The sequence below is a fragment of the Geotrypetes seraphini genome, chromosome 11, assembly GCF_902459505.1.
Source record: "Geotrypetes seraphini chromosome 11, aGeoSer1.1, whole genome shotgun sequence".
NCBI classification, from domain to species: domain Eukaryota; kingdom Metazoa; phylum Chordata; class Amphibia; order Gymnophiona; family Dermophiidae; genus Geotrypetes; species Geotrypetes seraphini.
The window spans coordinates 130466772-130488248 of NC_047094.1; the positions used below are offsets into that span (position 1 = coordinate 130466772).

The window sequence follows — 21477 nt, forward strand, 5'->3', positions numbered from 1 at the left end:
ACTGGCTTTATGCCCCCTATCGTCATCGGGTCTCTTTGGTTTTTTTAGGTTTTTTTATGCATTGCTAAATAATCCTATGTTTGTGTTTTTTTTATGTTTTTTCAATAAATAGTTCATAAAGTTATAAACTTATCTTGGGTGGTTCAGCCAAGAGGGACAGAGTACTGCCAACATGTTTCACCCTGTTCGGGTTTCCTCAGGGCACAATCCCTACAATAAAACATAACTTAAATGTTCAATGCTTAATAAAATCACACTGCATCAACCAAATTAGCAAATGTACTAGCTTACCTCAAAACTGTCTTACTCTACACGACGTTTCCACCCGAATAATGATCTAAGATGGCCGCGGCGTGCGTTATGGCTCATTAAGTACTCCACAACTCAGCTGGGACTGACGTCATCAAGACAGCTCGGGAGTGCGGGAATAACCGCAAAACCAATAAACCCCAAGCTGGGCATGCTTTAAACGAAAGTAAACACTCCTATAAATTCAATACTTTAAGACTTTAAGAAGCTGTGGAGATTAAGCATTGAACATTTAAGTTGTGTTTTATTGTAGGGATTGTGCCCTGAGGAAACCCGAACAGGATGAAACATGTTGGCAGTACTCTGTCCCTCTTGGCTGAACCACCCAAGATAAGTTTATAACTTTATGAACTATTTATTGAAAAAACATAAAAAAACACAAATATAGGATTATTTAACAATGCATAAAAAAACCTAAAAAAACCTAAAAAAACCAAAGAGACCCGATGACGATAGGGGGCATAAAGCCAGTTGCTATGAAGTATTATTGAGCATCTGGTGGCACCTCTGAGGGCCTGAAGACTTTGTTATTTAACAATTGTGATATAGAAGATATTGTGGGGAGGTTTACAGTCCATCCTACCCCTAAGGTTGTTAGCTCCTTAAGTGACACAATGCTGAGGAAGTCAAATGAAATAAGCCACTGGACAGATGTTTCTCTGGAGGAATGAATAACTGAAACAGATTTCCCCAAAGCTGATATTCTAACAACCTTTGCAAATTTCCCTTATGCCAGATTTTCCAAATGGGAAATCCGGACTCCCCGGATCCGCCATCAGGCCCCCCCCCCAATCCTGCCCCAGCCATGCCCCCTCTGCCTGCTCTCGTCAGACAGGAAGTCATCTGCGCGCACATGATGTCATTGCATGGCATGCGCGGATGCCCGACGGCGATTTGTTGGAAGCTTTTCAAAACCCGGACATGTCCTCAAAAGGAAGATGTCTCCAGGGAAATCCTACCCTTAACCCTCTGCTGAGTCCCTTGACAACAGATTTTCCTGGAAAGGATGGTTCTTATCCAAATTCTAAGCCTCCATAACTCCTGCTGCTTCCCCTAGCTAAAGGTCATTTTTTGAGAGGAGGTTCTTTATTAGGAATGCATCAATTTTATTTGTTGGTGACCATGAGCAAAATTATACACAGGTTCAGGTATGCCTTCACAGACAGACTATATGTGAGATATTGGGTTAATTTTATAACAGGGGACCTAGGTTAAGCGAGCTACAAATTATACAAAATACAGCAATAAAATTATTACTAATTCCAAAAAATATGATCATGTCACACCTCTTCTACGAAAAGCACGCTGGTTTCCAATTTTGCACAGAATAATCTATAAAATTGCACTGATAACCTTCAAAATCCAACAGACCAATGCACCAATATTTCTAGATCTTTTCTTGATACCACACTCTCCAGCCAGGACACTTAGATCAACGGAACGGCATTTGCTGACTATCCCGTCTCTAAAAATAATAGGTGCCAGAAGAGCTACCATTTTTTCAGTCATAGCATCCCAGCTTTGGAACGACTTACCAATCTGTTTGCGTGGAGAAACCTCATTAGAAAAATTTAAAAGCACATCAAAATGCCACCTGTACAAAGACGCATTTGAATCATAGATAAGATAATTCTTCTATCATCAATCCCAGGCACAAATACCTAAATTTAACCAGACCTTATGTATAGGTCACAACCTCCCCATATCCTCTTTTTAGGCTTAGCCATATTTTTTTAAAACATTCTTCATCACCCTCCTGATGTTGTTTTTTCCTTAAATGTATTTTTACTTTCCTTAAAAGATTTTAGTTCACCCCTCTTCCCTTTTGTATCGCTAATTACTTGTGTACATACATTGTATGTCTAATTGTACAAATTGTTTTATTTTGTCTCCCAATTTCAAATTGTCATACGCATTGAAGTATTTGATATTGCGTGTACAACAAACTTTTAATAAACTTGAAGCAGGAAAGAGTTTATTTCAGTTGTATAGCCCAAAATTCTGTCTTAAGAGCCTAATGTTGTATGCGTACAGCGGTGGGCATAGCCGATGCACGTGTCCAACTTACGCCCTTTTTTACAAAACCGTAGCGTGGTTTATAGCGCCGGCCGTTGGCGGTAACAGCTCTGACGCTCATTGGAATTCTATGAGTGTTGGAGCTGTTGCCGTCACGTCTGGAGCTAAAAAACCGCCCTACTGTTTTATTAAAGGGGGGCAGGGGGGTTAATTAATAAGCCTAATCAGTGCTGATAATTGCCAAGCACTCGGAACACTTCACAAGTGCCGGGTTTTGAAAAGCTGTCCTCAAAAGGAGGGAACTCCGGTCCTCGAGAGCCGTATTCCAGTCGGGTTTTCAGGATTTCCCCAATGAATATGCATTGAAAGCAGTGCATGCACATAGGTCTCATGCATATTCATTGGGGAAATCCTGAAAACCCGACTGGATTTCGGCCCTTAAGGAGGGACTTTGAGATCCCTGAGTTAGGGGGTGGTGAGGTGCCTTCAGCTGCGTAACCTATGGTGCCCTTATCAGAATTTGGGACAGATGAGGAAACTACTTTGGGTGAATCTCATCATGAAGGCAGTTAATTAAAAAAAATAAATCTAAATAAATAAAGGTCCAGTACAATAGGTGAGACATTTTAGACACAAACCAAATGCAGAAGGAATCCATTCTGGATTTTTTTCATTGACTCTCTTATACTCTACTGGGAGCGCCAGCATCAACTGTAGTCTCTCAGTCTTGAGGGTCAGTGCAGTCGGCCCACCTTAGATTTTTGGAACTGCTTTTGTATGTCCCACATGTCTAGATTGTCTCGCCTATTGCACTGGAAAAAGAGATTGCCCATACCTTGATAATATATTTTCCAGGAGATAGGTGAGACATTCTAGACTCCCGCCCTGTCCTTCCTGCACCTGCCTACTGTCTCATTTTGTGTATGCTTATCCAAGTTTGCTTCTTGGATGCCTGCCAGCCAGCCAGCCCTTTGGGGCCTTGAAGAATTTGGTGCGCATGCAGAAGTACTTCCTGCATTTCTTTGATGCCGCGGTTGGCTACCAGCTGTTTGTTATTCTAATGTTCTGTATTTGAGCAGAACAGTTGAGTCTTGGGAATGTTCCCATTGGTGACCCCCACTTCACGTTCTGTGTTGGAGCTCTTAGTGCATGGGTACTAACTACAGGTGGCGCTAGAGCTCCCAGTGAAGTAGAGGAGAGTCGCAGAAAAAAAATCCGGAGTTGATTCCTTTTGCGTATGGCATGCGGCCATTGGGAGATAACTCGCATGTCTATAATGTGGAAAAGATATTATGAAGGCAAGGACATAATCTCTTTTTATAACTTCGTGGCCTAAATCCTAGGTGCTTTTGCCAGCCTTGCACACTTCACACTTACAGCTTTCAAAGAGCAAATCGAGCGGGTGGATGAGTCAGGCATGGAAACAAGTATTTCTGCCTTTGTAACCATCGTTACAATGCCTTGATCTTTTTGCAAAGTCACTGTTGGAGGTGTAGAGGTGGTTATCCTCAGTATCAGTGGCAATGAATCAGGAAACATCTTAGATACCTGCGAACAAATTATGTATGGTGCAATTAGGTGTGAAAATAATAGCTTCAAGATGGCTAATGGTGAGTAGGCGTTATTATTATCTTCCAAAATAGTACACAGAAAATCCCTTATATCCCCTAGTATAACCAAGTATCCAAACTAAGAAAACCAGAGAAAGCAAGGTCGTCATAAGGAGCAGAGTGGGGCATAGTGGTAAGAGCCTAAATTATATAAAACCCTTCACTTTTGAGACGCTTTACAGCAGTTGGCGATTCTCGGTGAACTAGACATTTTGTTGACATTTTTTGTGACATATTTCTTAATCCTTTTTTACCATGGACCCCTGACGAAGGTTTGTCCGAAACACGGATCGTGTTGGGTCCCTTGATTGGTGAAAGGGTTTTATATAATTTAGGTTTTTAATTTGTCACAGATAAATTTTGCCTGCATCTTGTACACATCTGCAGCTTGTTTTTTGTTTGTTTCCGGTTGGTGTTTTTTCTGCAGATAAGGTTGGACCTTCCCCTTTTTTTGTTTTTGTTCCATAGTGGTAAGAGCTATAGTCTCAGCACCCTGAGGTTGTGGGTTCTAAACTTGCACTGTTCCTTGTGGCCCCAGGCAAGTCACTGAACCCTCCACTGCCCTAGATACATTAGATAGAATGTGAGCCTGCCAAGACAGAGAGTGAAAATGCTTTGAGTACCTGGTTGTAAACCACTTAATACACTTTGTCCAAGCAGTATATCGGATCCAATAAATAGTAATAAATTGTGAAAAAGGAGGAGACTGAGAGGGGACATGATCGAAACATTCAAGATAATGAAGTTAGTTTTATTATTGAAATTTGTATTTTTTTACTGTATAGCATTTCGCTGATTGTCCAGCTCTTTTTAGTGTACATCGCCTAGAACTTTTGGTTATGGCGGTATCTATAATAATAAAATGGTAAGCGCGCATGCGCACTCTAAAGCCGTGTTCCCTGTTCCGTCGGGATGTGGCCACAAGAGTGCGCATGCGCGCTTACTATGTCACCAGCCGCCGGGACCGCAGCCAGCCTCCGATCTTCGCTCCTCCAGCGGAGGGGGGGGGGTCTCGGAGGAGAGGGATCGTGGCCGCTCAGCGCCCCCACTGAGGAGCCCAGCAACTTTCCGCCCCGGCTCTTAAACTGACCCCGCTGACCGGGACCTGAGTCCTTTGCCGCCGCCCCCCCTTCCCTTCCCGCGGGCCCGACTACGAACCAGGCGATTCAAGCAGCGTGTGCAGCAGTCTTCACATGCTGCTTCGGGCCCTTCTACTGCCCTGATTTGCTCTGCCGCGTCTCTGATGATGTCATCAGGGACGTGCCAGAGTAAATCAGGGCAGTAGAAGGACCCGAAGCAGCATGTAGAGACTGCTGCACACACTGCTGGAATCACCAGGTTTGGGACCGCGGGAAGAGAAAGGGGGTAGAGGAAACGCTAATGCTGCTGCACAGGGAACTGGTGTAAGGGAGGGAATACTGCTTTGGACAGACAGACATACAGAGGGAGGAAGGGAGTCAGAAAGAAAAGAAGAAAGACACAGGTGCAGGGAGATACACAGAAAGAAAGACAGACAGACAAAGGGGGACAAAGATAGACAGAAAGAAAGACAGCGGGAGTCGCGTCAGGAGGGGTGCGGGATGCGGCAGAGGGAACTTTTCCAATGGGTGCAACTGAGCGGCTGTCGGGAACCTCTGATCAGGGGCACAGCAAAGTAAGTATATCATAGGGATACGAAGGAGGAGGGGGTGAGAAAAAGGAAGGGACACCTACTGCTGGACAGGGGGAGAAGGAAAGAGGTGCTGATGGACAGAGGGGGTGAAGAAAAAGGAACGGAGGCCTAATGTTGGACAGGGGGAGAAGGAAAGAGGTGCTGCTGGACAGGGGGGAGGTAAAACAAAGGGAGAAGGGCTGCTGCTGCATAAGGAGAGCAGTGAAGGGGTGGTGGTGGACACAGGAGAGGTAAAAGAAAGGGAGAAATGACAGGGGGAGCAGGCAAGGGATGGTGATGGACAGCCAAGGAATAAGAAAGAAAGAAAGAAAATGGCTAAGGAGAGAGAGAGAGAGAGAGAAAGAAATAAAGACAGACACACACACATATATTCTAGCACCCGTTAATGTAATGGGCTATAAGACTAGTAAAAGAATAAAGTTATACCGTATTTTCGCGGATATAACGCGCGCGTTATACGCGTTTTTACCTATCGCGCATACCCCTCGCGCGTTATACGCGTGAGCGCGGTATACAAAAGTTTTTCTACATAGTTCCCACCCCGCCCGACGCCCGATTCACCCCCCCCCAGCAGGACCGCTCGCACCCCCACCCCGAACGACCGCTCGCACGCGCTCCCACCCGCACCCGCGATCGGAGCAAGAGGGAGCCCAAGCCCTCTTGCCCGGCCGACTCCCCGACAATATCGGGCCAGGAGGGAGCCCAAACCCTCCTGGCCACGGCGACCCCCTACCCCCACCCCGCACTACATTACGGGCAGGAGGGATCCCAGGCCCTCCTGCCCTCGACGCAAACCCCCCTCCCTCCCTCCAACAACCGCCCCCCCCCAAGAACCTCTGACCGCCCCCCCAGCCGACCCGCGACCCCCCTGGCCGACCCCCACGACACCCCCACCCCCCTTCCCCGTACCTTTGCTAGTTGGGGGCGTAGGAAGATCCTGCCCCGAAAGCCCTCTAGACCACCAGGTAAGGCCGGGAAGGCGGCAGGGAGGTGGGGGTGGGTCAGAGCCGGATAATCGCGGTTTTTCGGCATTCCCGGTCCGGCTCTGCCCGTATCCCCCGCGAATGACGAGGGAGAAGTGTACATTATACGAGGTTTATTGATTTATATCCCACTCCAAAACGAACATACATAATATTATCACATCGCACACAATTAACAAATCTAACAAACAAAGCATTTCAGCGACCAGTGCCTACAAATATATTATTTTATTGATTGGTTTATTCAATTTTCTATATCTTCTCCCAGGGGAGCTCAGAACATGAACTTATTCAGGTACTTGAGCATAAAAGCTTCAATTCCCATATTTCGTCTTACAGAACAAACACCTTTTTTTACAGTCATTTCTTAAAATTGCATACATTTCCCTGCTCCCGGATGTATAGAGGGATCTCATTCCATGCCTGTGGAAACAAAACGAAAACACGAAAACAAACGTGCCCTCGACACCTGCAAACGCAAATGTTTAACAGGCGGAACAAACAAATTGCCACGGTCCACAGAACGGAGATTTGGAAGGGGAGCATGTGGCAGAATACTATCCACCAGATACCTTGGTGGTAGCCCACGGACACACAAGTATACATTACTACTGAACCACTGATCAAGCTCTAGATTAATGTTAGCAGAGCACCATGAGAATATATTTCACTTACCCCGGGGATCAGGCCAGCAAGAATAGCTGTATTTAGGGGTGGAAGACTTGTAATCTAGAAAAATAAACACATTAACAGGAAATCCTGCAGTGATTAGGGGTGCAGTAAAAAAAAAAACACACAAAAAAAACACATTACAATATAATCTTTACTTTACAATCACACGCAGCTATAACTTGCCCTTAAACCAACGGCCATTTTCTATAAATGGTGCCCACATTAGGCGTTGCATGGCACCCTAATTGCAGCTGCGTAGCGATGCCTAAAAGTTCGGGATCTACGCCTAACTTTTATTTAATTGACACCATGGAACTTTCTGTCTATAGTGATTATACCACAGTACCGAAGCACCACCCCCTACTGGTAGCAATGCAGTTGGATGACTCTCATTGAGCTCAGAGGGAGCAGTGATGGAAATAGAGAATGACCCGGGGACAAATTTTTTTTTCCCTGTCCCCGCAGGAACTCATTTTCCCGTTCCGGTGAGTTCTTTTCCTGTCCCTGCCCCATTCCTGCAAGCTCATATTCAAACTGAAAAGATAACGACTCGGTCTCCGCTTACCTCAAAGAACTTCACTGGCTACACATCCCATCCTGAATAAAATTCAAAATATCATACAGCGCATACTCTACGGAAACGCGGCTGAACCACTTATTCGCTTTTTCTCCACGACCTGGCCCGCCTCAGGCAGACATCTCAACAGGATACAACTTAACTTCCCCTCAACAACAAAAAAATCTCAAGTGCAAACAACATTCTACTCCATGCTCACCTTCTTGGGAGTGAAAGCCTGGAACAACCTCACAGAAACCGTCAGAACAGAACCTAACTGCACCACATTTCGGAAGAAAATTAAAACTCTTCTTTTTGATACCTGAACTCTTCCTCTCCCCCATCCAAGTCGCTTCTCGTCAAGTAAATGAGATCTCAACGAGAACATGCTTCCATCTCCTTCCAAATCCTTGACCCAAGTAACTCTACCCTTCTTACTAATACTAAGGATTTTAACACTGATGTTGTTATCCATCTGGGAACAAATGACCTGGCCAACAACACCACACTTGCAGCACAGAAAGCTTTTCGGGAGCTTGGTGAGGGCTTGAAACCTTTTGTAAAGACTTTAGCTTTTTCTGAAATACTGCCTGCATATGGAAAGGGAGAGCAAAGAGTGAAAAACACAGAGGACTTTAATAGATGTCTCAAAGCCTGGTGTCATCAAGAAGGCTTCAGGTACATAGGAGGATGGGGAAATACATGGAAGGACATGAAGCTATATTGCACTGATGGGCTACATATTACTACAGCAGGAAAAAGAAACCTTGCAGAGAAATTTAGACAATATTTTTCTAGGCATTTAAACTAGAAGGTGTGGGGGTGGTGTATGTACGAAGGACAATTATAGAGACCACCCCCGGCAAAAGAAAAGATGTGATAGTAGTAAAGACTGCAACATAAACAATATCAGCAACTCATTTCTTAGTATTGCAACGGAAAGTTAAACGAAACAAAAATCCATACGAAAAAGGAGATTATCGCTGAAAAATAGCTGGAAAGCGATGACCACAAACGCTCGCAGTCTAAGCAACAAAGTTCATGATCTGCAAGCCCTGAGGTTAGAGGCAGATCTAGATATTGTCGCTATCACAGAGACATGGTTCAGTGAATCACATGGATGGGATGCAAACATACCGGGATATAATCTTTTTAGGAAGGACAGAGATGGTCAAAAAGGTGGAGGAGTAGCTCTCTATGTAAAGACCGAAATGCAAGGGACCTGGGGAGAGGAAGAAGCGATATGGATTGCTCTGAAAAGAGAAGATGGAACTTCTATCTACGTGGGTGTAGTCTACAGACCTCCGACTCAATCGCAGCAAATTGATAAGGATCTGATTGTGGATATCCAAAAGTTTGGAAGGAAAGAGGAGGTTCTACTGTTGGGAGATTTAAACCTGCCGGATGTGGACTGGAATGTTCCGTCTGCGGAATAGGAAAGAAGTAGGGAGATTGTGGATGCCTTTCAAGAGGCTCTGCTCAGACAAATGGTGACGGAACCCACAAGGGAAAAAGCGATATTGGATCTGGTCCTCACAAATGGAGAGAGTATCTCTAATGTTCGAGTGGGTGCTCACCTGGGTAGTAGCGATCATCAAACGGTTTGGTTTGATATAACGGCTAAAGTGGAGAGCGGCCGCACGATACTTAAAGTCCTAGATTTCAAACGTACGGACTTTAATGCAATGGGAAATTACCTGAAGAAAGAGCTGTTAGGATGGGAGGACATAAGAGAAGTGGTCTAAGCTGAAAGGAGCGATAAAAATGGCTACGGACCTTTATGTGAAGAAAATCAATAAAAACAAGAGAAAAAGGAAGCCGATATGTTTCTCCAACCTAGTGGCTGAGAAAATAAAGGCGACAGAGTTGGCGTTCGTGAAATATAAAAAAGCCCAAGAAGAGGAGAGCAGAAAGCACTACAGGGTGAAACTGAAAGAAGCCAAGAGAGAGATACGTCTGGCGAAAGCATAGACGGAAGAACAAATGGCTAAAAATGTAAAAAAGGGAGACAAAAATTTTTTCAGATATATTAGTGAAAGGAGAAAGATGAAAAATGGAATTGCTAGGCTAAAAGATGCTGGGAACCAATATATGGAGAGTGATGAGGAGAAAGCAAATGTGCTAAATAAATACTTCAGTTCTGAGTTCACAGAAGAAAATCCTAGAGAAGGACCGAGATTGTCTGGCAAAGTTACATGAGAAAATGGAGTAGATTCTGTGCCGTTCACGGAGGAGGGTGTTTATGAGCAATTTGAAAAACTGAAGGTGGACAAAGCGATGGGACCAGACGGGATCCATCCCAGGATACTAAGGGAGCTCAGAGAGGTTCTGGCGAGTCTTATTAAAGACTTGTTCAACAAATCTCTGGAGACGGGAGTGATTCCTGGGGATTGGAGGAGAGCGGTTGTGGTCTCTATTCATAAAAGTGGTCACGGGGATGAAGAAGGAAACTACAGGCCGGTGAGCCTCACTTCAGTTGTTGGAAAAATAATGGAAGTGTTGCTGAAAGAAAGGATAGTGTACTTCCTTGAATCTAATGGGTTACAGGATCCAAGGCAACATGGCTTTACAAAAGGTAAATCATGACAAACGAACCTGATTGAATTTTTTGATTGGGTGACCAGAGAGCTGGATCGAGGACATATGCTAAATGTAATTTACTTGGATTTCAGCAAAGCCTTTGATACAGTTCCTCATAGGAGGCTGTTGAACAAATTTGAAGGGCTGAAGTTAGGACCCAAAGTGGTGAACTGGGTCAGAAACTGGCTGTCGGACAGATGCCAGAGGGTGGTGGTTAATGGAAGTCCCTCAAAGGAAGGAAAGGTGAGTAGTGGAGTCCCTCAGGGTTCGGTGCTGGGGCCAATCCTGTTCAATATGTTTGTGAGTGACATTGCTGAAGGGTTAGAAGGAAAAGTGTGCCTTTTTGCAGATGATACCATGCTTGTAACAGAGTAGACACAGAAGAGGGAGTGGAAAATATGAAAAATGATCTGCAAAAGTTAGAGGAATGGTCTAATGCCTGGCAACTAAAATTCAATGCAAAGAAATGCAGAGTAATGCATTTGGAGATTAATAATAGGAAGGAACTGTATATGCTGGGAGGAGAGAAGCTGATATGCACGGACGGGGAGAGGGACCTTGGGGTGATAGTGTCCGAAGATCTAAAGGTAAAAAAACAGTGTGACAAGGCATTGGCTGCTGCCAGAAGGATGCTGGCATAGTCAGTAGAAGGAAGAAGGTGTTGATGCCCCTGTACAGGTCATTGGTGAGGCCCCACTTGGAGTATTGTGTTCAGTTTTAGAGACCGTATCTGGCGAAGGACGTAAGAAGACTTGAGGCGGTCCAGAGGAGGGCGACGAAAATGATAGGAGGCTTGCGCCAGAAGACGTATAAGGAAAGACTGGAAGCCCTGAATATGTATATCCTAGAGGAAAGGAGAGACAGGGGAGATATGATTCAGACGGTCAAATACTTGAAGGGTATTAACGTAGAACAAAATCTTTTCCAGAGAAAGGAAAATGGTAAAACCAGAGGACATAATTTGAGGTTGAGGGGTGGTAGATTCAGGGGCAATGTTAGGAAATTCTACTTTATGGAGAGGGTAGTGGATGCCTGGAATGCGCTCCCGAGAGAGGTGGTGGAGAGTAAAACTGTGACTGAGTTCAAAGAAGCGTGGGATGAACACAGAAGATTTAGAATCAGAAAATAATTTTAAAGATTGAACTAGGCCAGTTACTGGGCAGACTTGCACGGTCTGTGTCTGTGTATGGCCGTTTGGTGGAGGATGGGCTGGGGAGGGCTTCAATGGCTGGGAGGGTGTAGATGGGCTGGAGTAAGTCTTAACAGAGATTTCGGCAGTTGGAACCCAAGCACAGTACCGGGTAAAGCTTTGGATTCTTGCCCAGAAATAGCTAAGAAGAAAAAATTTAAAAATTTAAATTGAATCAAGTTGGGCAGACTGGATGGACCATTCGGGTCTTTATCTGCCGTCATCTACTATGTTACTACGTTACTATGTTAATAGTTCCCTAATATTAATAATTCTCATTCTATCTCCCGCTAAATCCCCTCTTACCCTCCCTGTTCTTATGTTTGTCTTAAGTTTTTCCTTTTCTCGCTGTGTCGACTTGGGCCTATATAGGTGTTGCCAGATGTTTTTAAGTGTTCAAGGTTTGTGCGGTTAAGGCAGAGCTTACAGGAATGGGACTGGGACAAGGACAGCGACAAAAGTCGTGGGGATGGGACAGGGAAGTTGAGTTCCTGCGGGGAGGAAGAAAACTTTGTTCCTGTGCCATTCTCTAACTGGAAACTGCACACATAGAGCAGAGAATGGTGGGCCAAAGCTAGCAGATGTCCAGATAGGGTTACCAGATTTTACTTACATAAAATCCGTTCCCATAGACCCGCCCCCATCCCTGCCCCGTTTCACCCATGTCATGCCCCAGCCTCACCCCTAACCCCACCCCCCCCCTCATCGGTCAAGAGGGCGACCGCGCATGCGCGGATATGACGCAATGACATCATGAGCGCACGCGCATGTGTCGTCGTTGCATTGAATCGGCACATGCCTCTCCCAATGCGAGCTGCTTTTCAAAACCCGGACAAAGAGCCGGGTTTTGAAAAGCCGCCCGGACGTTCCCGGATAAATCTGTAACCCTCTGCCCAGACAAAGCGAAAACGTTAGTTAGAGAATGACACGGGGACAAATTTTTCCCCATCCCCGCGGGAACTCATTTTCCCGTCCCGTTCCCGCGAGTTCTTTCCCTGTCCCTGCCCCGTTCCTGAAAGCTCCGTCCTCATCTGCACGAGCCTCAAACACTTTAAAATCCTAAGTGGCAACATTCTAGAGCTCAGATTGTGATGTCATAATGCCTCATTCCACTAATGCCTAAGCTCCGTCCTCATCTGCACGAGCCTCAAACCCTTTAAAATCCTAAGTGGCAACATTCTAGAGCTCAGATTGTGATGTCATAATGCCTCATTCCACCAATGCCTAAGCTCCGTCCTCATCTGCACGAGCCTCAAACACTTTAACATCCTAAGTAGCAACATTCTAGAGCTCAGATTGTGATGTCATAATGCCTCATTCCACCAATGCCTAAGCTCCGTCCTCATCTGCACGAGCCTCAAACCCTTTAAAATCCTAAGTGGCAACATTCTAGAGCTCAGATTGTGATGTCATAATGCCTCATTCCACCAATGCCTAAGCTCCGTCCTCCTCTGCATAAGCCTCAAACACTTTAAAATCATAAGCGTCTGAGGCTTGTGCGGTTAAGGCAGAGCTTACAAGAATGGAGCAGGGACAGGAACAGCGACAAAACTCACGGGGACGGGATGGGGAGATTGAGTTCCTGCGGGGACGGGGACAAATTTGTCCCCGTGTCATTCTCTATTCTCAGTAGCTGGCGCGAAAATGTGGCATGCACGAACAGGGAACTTGCGACTCGGCGCTGATCGTGTAAATTTCAAGAAGTTGCTGAAAACATAGGGCTCCTTTTACAAAGCCTTGCTAGCGGCCCTGAAGCCCTTAGAGATTTAAAGGGCTTCGAGGCTGTTGCCGCGTGGCTTTGTGAAAGAGGCAGATAGTCATGTGTTAATGCATTTATGTCATATTTCTTAACAGTTAGAGGTCCTTTAACTAAGGCGCGGTAGCCGTTTTGCTAACAGAGCTAGCGCACCCTTAGTAAAGAATCGTCATTGGTCTATAATCGTAACATGAGTTTTATAAGCTCAAATTTATCCGGATATCTTCAGGACAAATAGCATTATTAATAGAAACATAGAAATTGACGGCAGAAAAGGGCTATAGCCCATCGAGTCTGCCCATACCAATGACCCACTCCCCGACTTTTACTCCCCTATAGATCCCACGTGAATATCCCATTTTCTCTTAAAATCTGACACGCTGCTGGCCTCAATCACCCTCTGAGGCAGCTCGTTCCAATGATCGACCACCCTTTCGGTGAAGAAGTACTTCCTAGCATCACCCCGAAACTTCCCTCCTCTGATTTTCAGCGAGTGTCCTCTGGTTACTGAGGGCCCTGTAAGACTGAAGATATCATCTTTCACCTCTATACGCCCAGTAATATACTTAAAGGTCTCAATCATGTCCCCTCTCTCTCTTCGCTCCTCCAGTGAGTACATCCGCAGTTTTTTTTAACCTTTCTTCATACGTGAGATCCTTGAGCCCCAAGACCATCTTGGTAGCCATTCGCTGAACCGACTCAATTCTCAACACATCTTTTCGGTAGTGTGGTCTCCAGAATTGAACACAATACTCGAGATGAGGTCTCACCATGGATCTGTACAGTGGCATTAAGACTTCAGGTTTTCTGCTGACAAAACCCCTACGGATACAGCCCATCATTTGTCTTGCCTTGGACGAAGCCTTCTCCACTTGATTGGCAGCCTTCATGTCGTCGCTAATGATCACTCCTAAATCCCGTTCCACCGTGGTCCTGGACAAGGTTTCACCATTTAGTGTGTAAGTTCTGTGTAAGTTCTGTGTATACTCCCTCGACAGAATAATGTTTGGCCTAAAGAAGAACCCAAAACACAGAAGATGCCAGGCGAAGGTTATAGGACACATCGCAAGAAAATAAGATGCATTTCTTGTTGCTTACTCCCAGTTTGTAAAGCTCTGACGATTTTTTGGGAGAGGTGGGGGCAGGGCAGGATTAATTCTTCCAGGGCTCCTAGGCACGCAAGTACACTGGGCCCCCTGACCCCGCCCATGTTCCACCCTTAGTAATGAAGATGTAAAGTAAGAGGTTCTTGTCTTTATAATGATATTGATATGTATGTTTAATCTCAAACTGTCACTCTAGACAAACTTCTATCGCTAGAAAATCACACCGATCTTACTGTCAAGAAATGCTTCTCGGTGCTCTGGAAACTGCGCACCATAAAAAAAATACTTTGACGACTCCTCTTTCCGCCTTTTTGGTACAGTCCTCCATTCTCAGTGTACTAGACTATTGCAATGTCATTTATTTGAGCTCCACGAAGAAAACCATGAGGAGACTAAAATTGATCCAGAACACTGCCGTCCGCCTCATATTCGGCCTGAACAAATGGGACCACATCACGCCTTTCTACCACCAACTGCATTGGCTCCCTTTCGAATCCAGAGTCCTATTCAAATTCGCCTGCTTCTGCTACAAAACAGTTTTGGGCCTATTACCAAGTTACCATTTCACTCTGAATCTCACCAACAAGAAATCCGGCAGAATCCAGCTGTTCGTCTTCCCATCCCTAAAATTATGTCACTTCAATAGATTTCTCGACAAAACCTTTGCGTACCAGGCGGCTAAGCTGAACCCTTGGCTTGCCCAAATGATACTCGAGGCCCCCCTCTTACCTTTAGTTTTAGAAAACTTCTCAAAACGCACCTCTTCCGCGAACAGGGCTTTTAATCCCCCTTGCCCCCTGCTTCTCCCCTTTCCCACTCTCCCCCCGTTCCTTCTGCTCCCCCCCCCCCCCCCCCCCCCTCTCCCCACTAGGTCTCTCTCTCGTTTTCGCTTACCTTCCAACCCTACCTTCTGTCTTACCGTTACTTCTGCTAAAGAGTTCCCTCGCCCCCCTCTTCATTGCCTGTAATTTTGTTAAAATTTTGTAAATCCGTGTGTCACCGCGGACCTTAATTAATGGATGTGAACTGCCTAGAACTTTTTTGGGTATGGCGGTATACAAGAATAAAATTATTATTATTATATACATTTTTAAAATAAATAGTAATAAATACCAATAGATATCTAGAAAGACTGGTGAACTATACTTCAGATTAGATTACTTACATCTCCATCTTTGATGTCCACATCGAGCAAATTTTCTTTATGCATTGCAGCTAACACACACTCAAGAAATTCTGTTGACAATCCAAGCTGGACGCTCGAGGTCTCCTTCATTGGTGGCATGGAGATGGACGTCTCCCCTCCCATGTGATAATTAATAAGATTACCTGCGACCCCACGAACCACAGTCTGAAAGGATAGGGATAATCAGAGGCTTAGTGTTACAGAAATAATACTTCAGAAAGTAAAATATTTGTCACAGTTCCCACAGAGGTCATTGAAAGCAAACAAAATTTCTTGTATCTGACAGATGGTAAAAGAACTTTCAAAATTTAAATAACAAAGTGCAATACTGTAAATGTAAAATTGGAATTTTAAATATCATTTCTGTTCTGCCTTGTAACTAAAGATGTTCTTGGTAAAATGTTCACAGATGCTTATCAATGATCTGCCAGCAAGTCCATTCAAGCAAAAAAATTGGGAACCAGTGACTTAAAACCTAAGAACATAAGATTTGCCATACTGGGACAGACCAGAGGTCCATCAAGCCCAGCATCCAGTTTCCAAAAGGTCCCAAGTACCCAGCTAGATCCCAAGTAGCTAAACACATGCTGCTTATCCTAGGAATAAGCATTGGATTTCCCCAAGCCATCTCAAAAATGGCCTATGGACTCCTCTCTTAGGAAATTATCCAAACCTTTTTTAAACCCCGCTAAGCTAACTGATTTCACAAGTTTCAAGTTTTATTATTATTTGATGAATCGCCTATACAAAACATTCTAAGCGATGGACAATTTTATAAAACAACTTTTTAGAGGACAAACAATTTTAAGACACAAGTGAAAAGTTAATATACTTATAACACATTATAAATTTCTTTATACATGTGGCTTAGTGACGAACATGATATAGACGGAAAGGAGGATAAAGTTACAATTCTCTCAGGCAGAAAAACATAAAAGAGGAAAGAACACGGGGAAGGGGGAAAAAAAAAAAAAATGAAATCCAGAGTTTAATTACACGTTGTGTGAAAAAACGTTTTCTCCTCTTTCTTTTAAATCTACTACTTAGTAGCTTCATCGCATGTCCCCCTAGTCCTAGTATTTGTGGAAAGAGTGAACAAGCGATTCACATCTACCCTTTCCACTCCACTCATTATTATATAGACCTCTATCATATCGCCCCTGCGTCATCTCTTCTCCAAGCTGAAGAGCCCTTGCCGCTTTAGCCTGTCCTCTGCCCTTTGCAGGCTTTACAGAGAAAAATCTTTTGAAAATGTAGGCAACTAGGAGCTCCTTTTACTAAGGTGCGCTAAGAGTTTTAGCGCGCGCTAACCACACGGTAAACGCTAATGCATGCATGTTAGTCTATGGACGCGTTAGCGGTTGGCACGGGCGTAGATTTAGCGCACGCTAAAACGCTTAGCGCACCTTAGTAAAACAGGGGGTAGGTGTCTTGAAAATAGGGGCGTGCTTGCTAAAGTGCGCTGAATCGTTTACACGGGTTTTAGGGCTTGCTGTTCACAGTAACTTGCGCTGACGTCTAGTGCATCTTAAAACAGTCCGTGAAATATGTGACTTCCGCTAAATGCTTAGTGTGGGACCGGGGAAAGAACTGGGCATGGTGTAGGCAGAAAGTGGACATGGAGTGAACATTTGCAGTCAGTACATATTGGGTAGCGGGTTCTAACTGGTCACGTGTACGGCTAAGCTGGGTTTACCTAACACCGCTTCAATAGATGGCATTAGGGGCATCAATTCATTGAGACTGAAAGTAAAGAATGACACGGTGAAAAAATTCATCACCGTCCCCGTCCCCGCGGATAACCGCGGGAAATAATCCCATGTCATTTTTTAGTGTCTATTTCAGCCTCAGTCCTTCTACACCAGCATTCTTCAAAGCAGAGCTTGAGGGTCAGTGGTTGTGGCCATTCATACTCTGATTCTGATGGGAGCCAAGGATAATGAAGCCATTGTGACATCACTGATGTGATTGGCTCTTAGGCATTATGACATCACAATATCTGCTCTGGATACCAGAGACTGTCATTCTGTAGTGTCTGTTTCAACCTCAGTCCTTCTACACCAGCATTCTTCAAAGCAAAGCTTGCGGGTCAGTGGTTGTGGCCATTCATACTCTGATTCTTATGGGAGCCAAGGATAATGAAGCCATTGTGACATCACTGATGTGATTGGCTCTTAGGCACTGATGGAATAAGGCATTATGACATCACAATATCTGCTCTGGATACCAGAGACTGTCATTCTGTAGTGTCTGTTTCAACCTCAGTCCTTCTACACCAGCATTCTTCAAAGCAAAGCTTGCGGGTCAGTGGTTGTGGCCATTCATACTCTGATTCTTATGTGAGCCAAGGATAATGAAGCCATTGTGACATCACTGATGCGATTGGCTCTTAGGCATTATGACATCACAATATCTGCTCTGGATACCAGAGACTGTCATTCTGTAGAGTCTGTTTCAACCTCAGTCCTTCTACACCAGCATTCTTCAAAGCAAAGCTTGCGGGTCAGTGGTTGTGGCCATTCATACTCTGATTCTTATGGGAGTCAAGGATAATGAAGCCATTGTGACATCACTGATGTGATTGGCTCTTAGGCACTGGTGGAATGAGGCATTATGACATCACAATATCTGCTCTGGATACCAGAGACTGTCGTTCTGTAGTGTCCGTTTCAACCTCAGTCCTTCTACACCAGCATTCTTCAAAGCAAAGCTTGCGGGTCAGTGGTTGTGGCCATTCATACTCTGATTCTTCCCTCTCTCCTTAAAGAATGACATGAAGATGGTTTCCTGCGGTTATCCACGGGGACGGTGATGAATTTTGTCACCGTGTCATTCTCTATCTGAAAGTAAATCAGGTTGGATAATTTATCGGTATGGAAACTGCAGAGGGCATGCTGGACTGAATGTTACCTTGGGCTTTTTAGTAAACATGCCCTCTGGTGCCTTTTAAATGCTCGACTTTACATAGACAATGTTAAATTATCTGGCATCTTTTTAATTATTCAGAGCTTAATTCAAAACCCTTTATAACATATACGGTAAAATACGGTCAAACCTTGGTTGGCGAGCATAATTCATTCCGGAAACATGCTTCTAATCCAAAGCACTCGTACATCAAAACGAATTTCCCCATAAGAAATAATGGAAACTCAGACGATTCGTTCCACAACTTTCATAGAAAATACTGTACTGGAGTACGTACGTGCACTGCAAGACCTCGCAGCGTCGGAGAGAGAAGAACCATCGGCTCAGTTGCGAGGCGCGTATACCGTGTACACTTGCATTGTAAGAACTCACAGCGTCTTTGGCTCGGTTGCGATGACATACCCGTGATCGGATTGCAAGACGTTGCTCATTTATCAAGTTAACATTTAATTTAAAAAAAAAAAACATTTTTGCTCATCTTGTAAAACACTCGCTCACCAAGTTACTCGCAATCCAAGGTTTTACTGTACTCTGAATGAAACATCTAAAGACCTTGGCATGTACATTCAGAATCGTCATTGGTCTATAATCGTAACATGAGTTTTATAAGCTCAAATTTATCCGGATATCTTCAGGACAAATAACATCATTATTCTCCCTCGACAGAATAATATTTGGCCTAAAGAAGAACCCAAAACACAGAAGATGCCAGGTGAAGGTTATAGGACACATCGCAAGAAAATAAGATGCATTTCTTGTTGCTTACTTCCAGTTTTTAAAGCTCTGACGATTTTTTTGGGACAGGTGGGGGTGAGGGAGATGTACTTGAAGTTACTTTAGGGTGCACTGGCAGTCTTCCGCTAAGATCAGGAGAGTATATTTGTTTACATTATGCAGCAAAATATAAAATCAGCACTTACGTTTACATCCAGCTCAATGAACTTGCCAGACACTATTGGAAGGGCTGAGACAGTGTATTGGATACTTCCGATTAATTCAAGTGGCATAATTGCTGAATGGGAACAGAAATAAGTGTTTATTGCACATAAGAGCATAAGAAAGGCCATACTTAAACATAGAAACATAGAGTATGATGTCAGAAAAGGGCCGTCGGCCCAACAAGTCTGCCCACTCGAATAACCCACCCCCCTAAGCATTTCCTCGAAGTGAACCCACATGTTTATCCCTTTTATTCTTAAAATCGAGCCCGTTGTTGGCCTCTACTACCTGAAGTCACACCTATCTTCAAGAAGGGATCGAAGGGTGACCCCGGGAACTACAGGCCGGTGAGCCTGACTTCAATTATAGGGAAGATGGTGGAAGCTATGATCAAGGATGGTATTTGCGAGCACATCTAGAGAAATGGCCTACTGAGAACAAGCCAGCACGGATTCTGTAAGGGAAGGTCGTGCTTAACGAACCTTTTGTACTTCTTTGAGGGAATAAGCAGTCGGGTGGACAATGGGGAACCCATAGACATCATTTACCTCGATTTTCAAAAGGCTTTCGACAAGGTGCCACATGAAAGGCTGCTTAGGAAGCTGTGGAACCACGGGGTGGGAGGGGATGTGCACAGATGGATCAAGCACTGGTTGTCGGGTAGACTGCAGAGGGTCGGAGTAAAGGGACAATATTCTGACTGGCGGGGAGTCACGAGCGGTGTGCCACAGGGATCGGTGCTGGGGCTGTTACTCTTCAACATATTTATCAATGACCTGGAAAAGGAGGCAAAGTGCGAGGTTATAAAATTTGCAGACGATACCAAACTGTGCGGCAGAGTTAGATCCAGGGAGGAGTGTGAGGACCTGCAAAGGGACCTGGACAAGCTGGAAGACTGGGCAAACAAATGGCAAATGCGCTTTAACGTGGAAAAATGCAAGGTCATGCATATAGGGAAAAAGAACCCGTTGGTCAACTACAAATTGGGGGGGGGCATTGCTGGGAGACAGCAGTCTAGAGAGAGACTTGGGTGTGCTGGTGGATGCATCACTGAAGCCATCTGCGCAGTGCGCAGCAGCCTTGAAAAAAGCCAACAGGATGCTGGGCATCATAAAGAGGGGCATAACAACCAGGATGCGGGAAGTCATCATGCCATTGTATCGAGCGATGGTGCGTCCACATCTGGAATACTGCGTTCAATATTGGTCGCCGTACCTCAAGAAGGACATGGCAGTACTTGAGAGAGTCCAAAGGAGAGCAACGAAACTGGTAAGAGGGCTGGAACACTGCCCATACGCCGAGAGGTTGGATAGGCTGGGGCTCTTCTCTCTGGAAAAAAGGAGGCTCAGGGGAGATATGATAGAGACCTTCAAGATCATGAGGGGCATAGAGAGGGTGGATAGGGACAGATTCTTCAGGCTGAAGGGGTCAACAGGCACGAGGGGGCATTCGGAGAAACTGAAGGGAGATAGGTTCAGAACAAATGCAAGGAAGTTTTTTTTCACCCAAAGGGTCGTGGACACTTGGAATGTGCTACCGGAGGAAGTGATCAGGCAGAGTACGGTACAAGGATTCAAACAGGGATTGGACGGATTCCTGAGGGATAAAGGGATCGTGGGATACTGAGAGAGGTGCTGGGATGTAACACAGGTATAGAAAGCTAACCAGGTAATAAGTATAGAAACCCAACTAGGTCGTGCATGTGCAAGACCGGAGGGTTAGGACTTCGATGGGAAGTTAGGACTTCGATGGGAAGATAGGACTCAATGGGAAACCAAGGTGGCAAGGGGGCCCCTTCTGGTGATTCAGACAGGTCGTGACCTGTTTGGGCCGCCGCGGGAGCGGACTGCCGGGCAGGATGGACCTATGGTCTGACCCGGCGGAGGCACTGCTTATGTTCTTATGTTCTTAAGTTGAAGATCATTCCAACGATCAACCACCCTTTCGGTGAAGAAATACTTCCTAATGTCACCATGAA

At 44.9% G+C, this 21477-nt stretch overlaps 1 protein-coding gene across 1 annotated transcript in view; it reads right to left on the reverse strand.

Annotated features, from left to right (window-relative positions):
- The window catches only part of LOC117368888 (BPI fold-containing family B member 4-like), a 55665-nt gene that overhangs the window by 14519 nt on the left and 19669 nt on the right, over window positions 1–21477 (reverse strand). Inside the window, exons 8-11 of the mRNA XM_033962629.1 lie at window positions 19481–19572; window positions 15615–15800; window positions 7266–7319; window positions 3703–3873 (exon numbers count right to left, since the gene is read on the reverse strand). Of these exons, the coding sequence (XP_033818520.1) occupies window positions 3703–3873; window positions 7266–7319; window positions 15615–15800; window positions 19481–19572 (503 nt within the window). The remainder of the gene's footprint in view (window positions 1–3702; window positions 3874–7265; window positions 7320–15614; window positions 15801–19480; window positions 19573–21477) is intronic.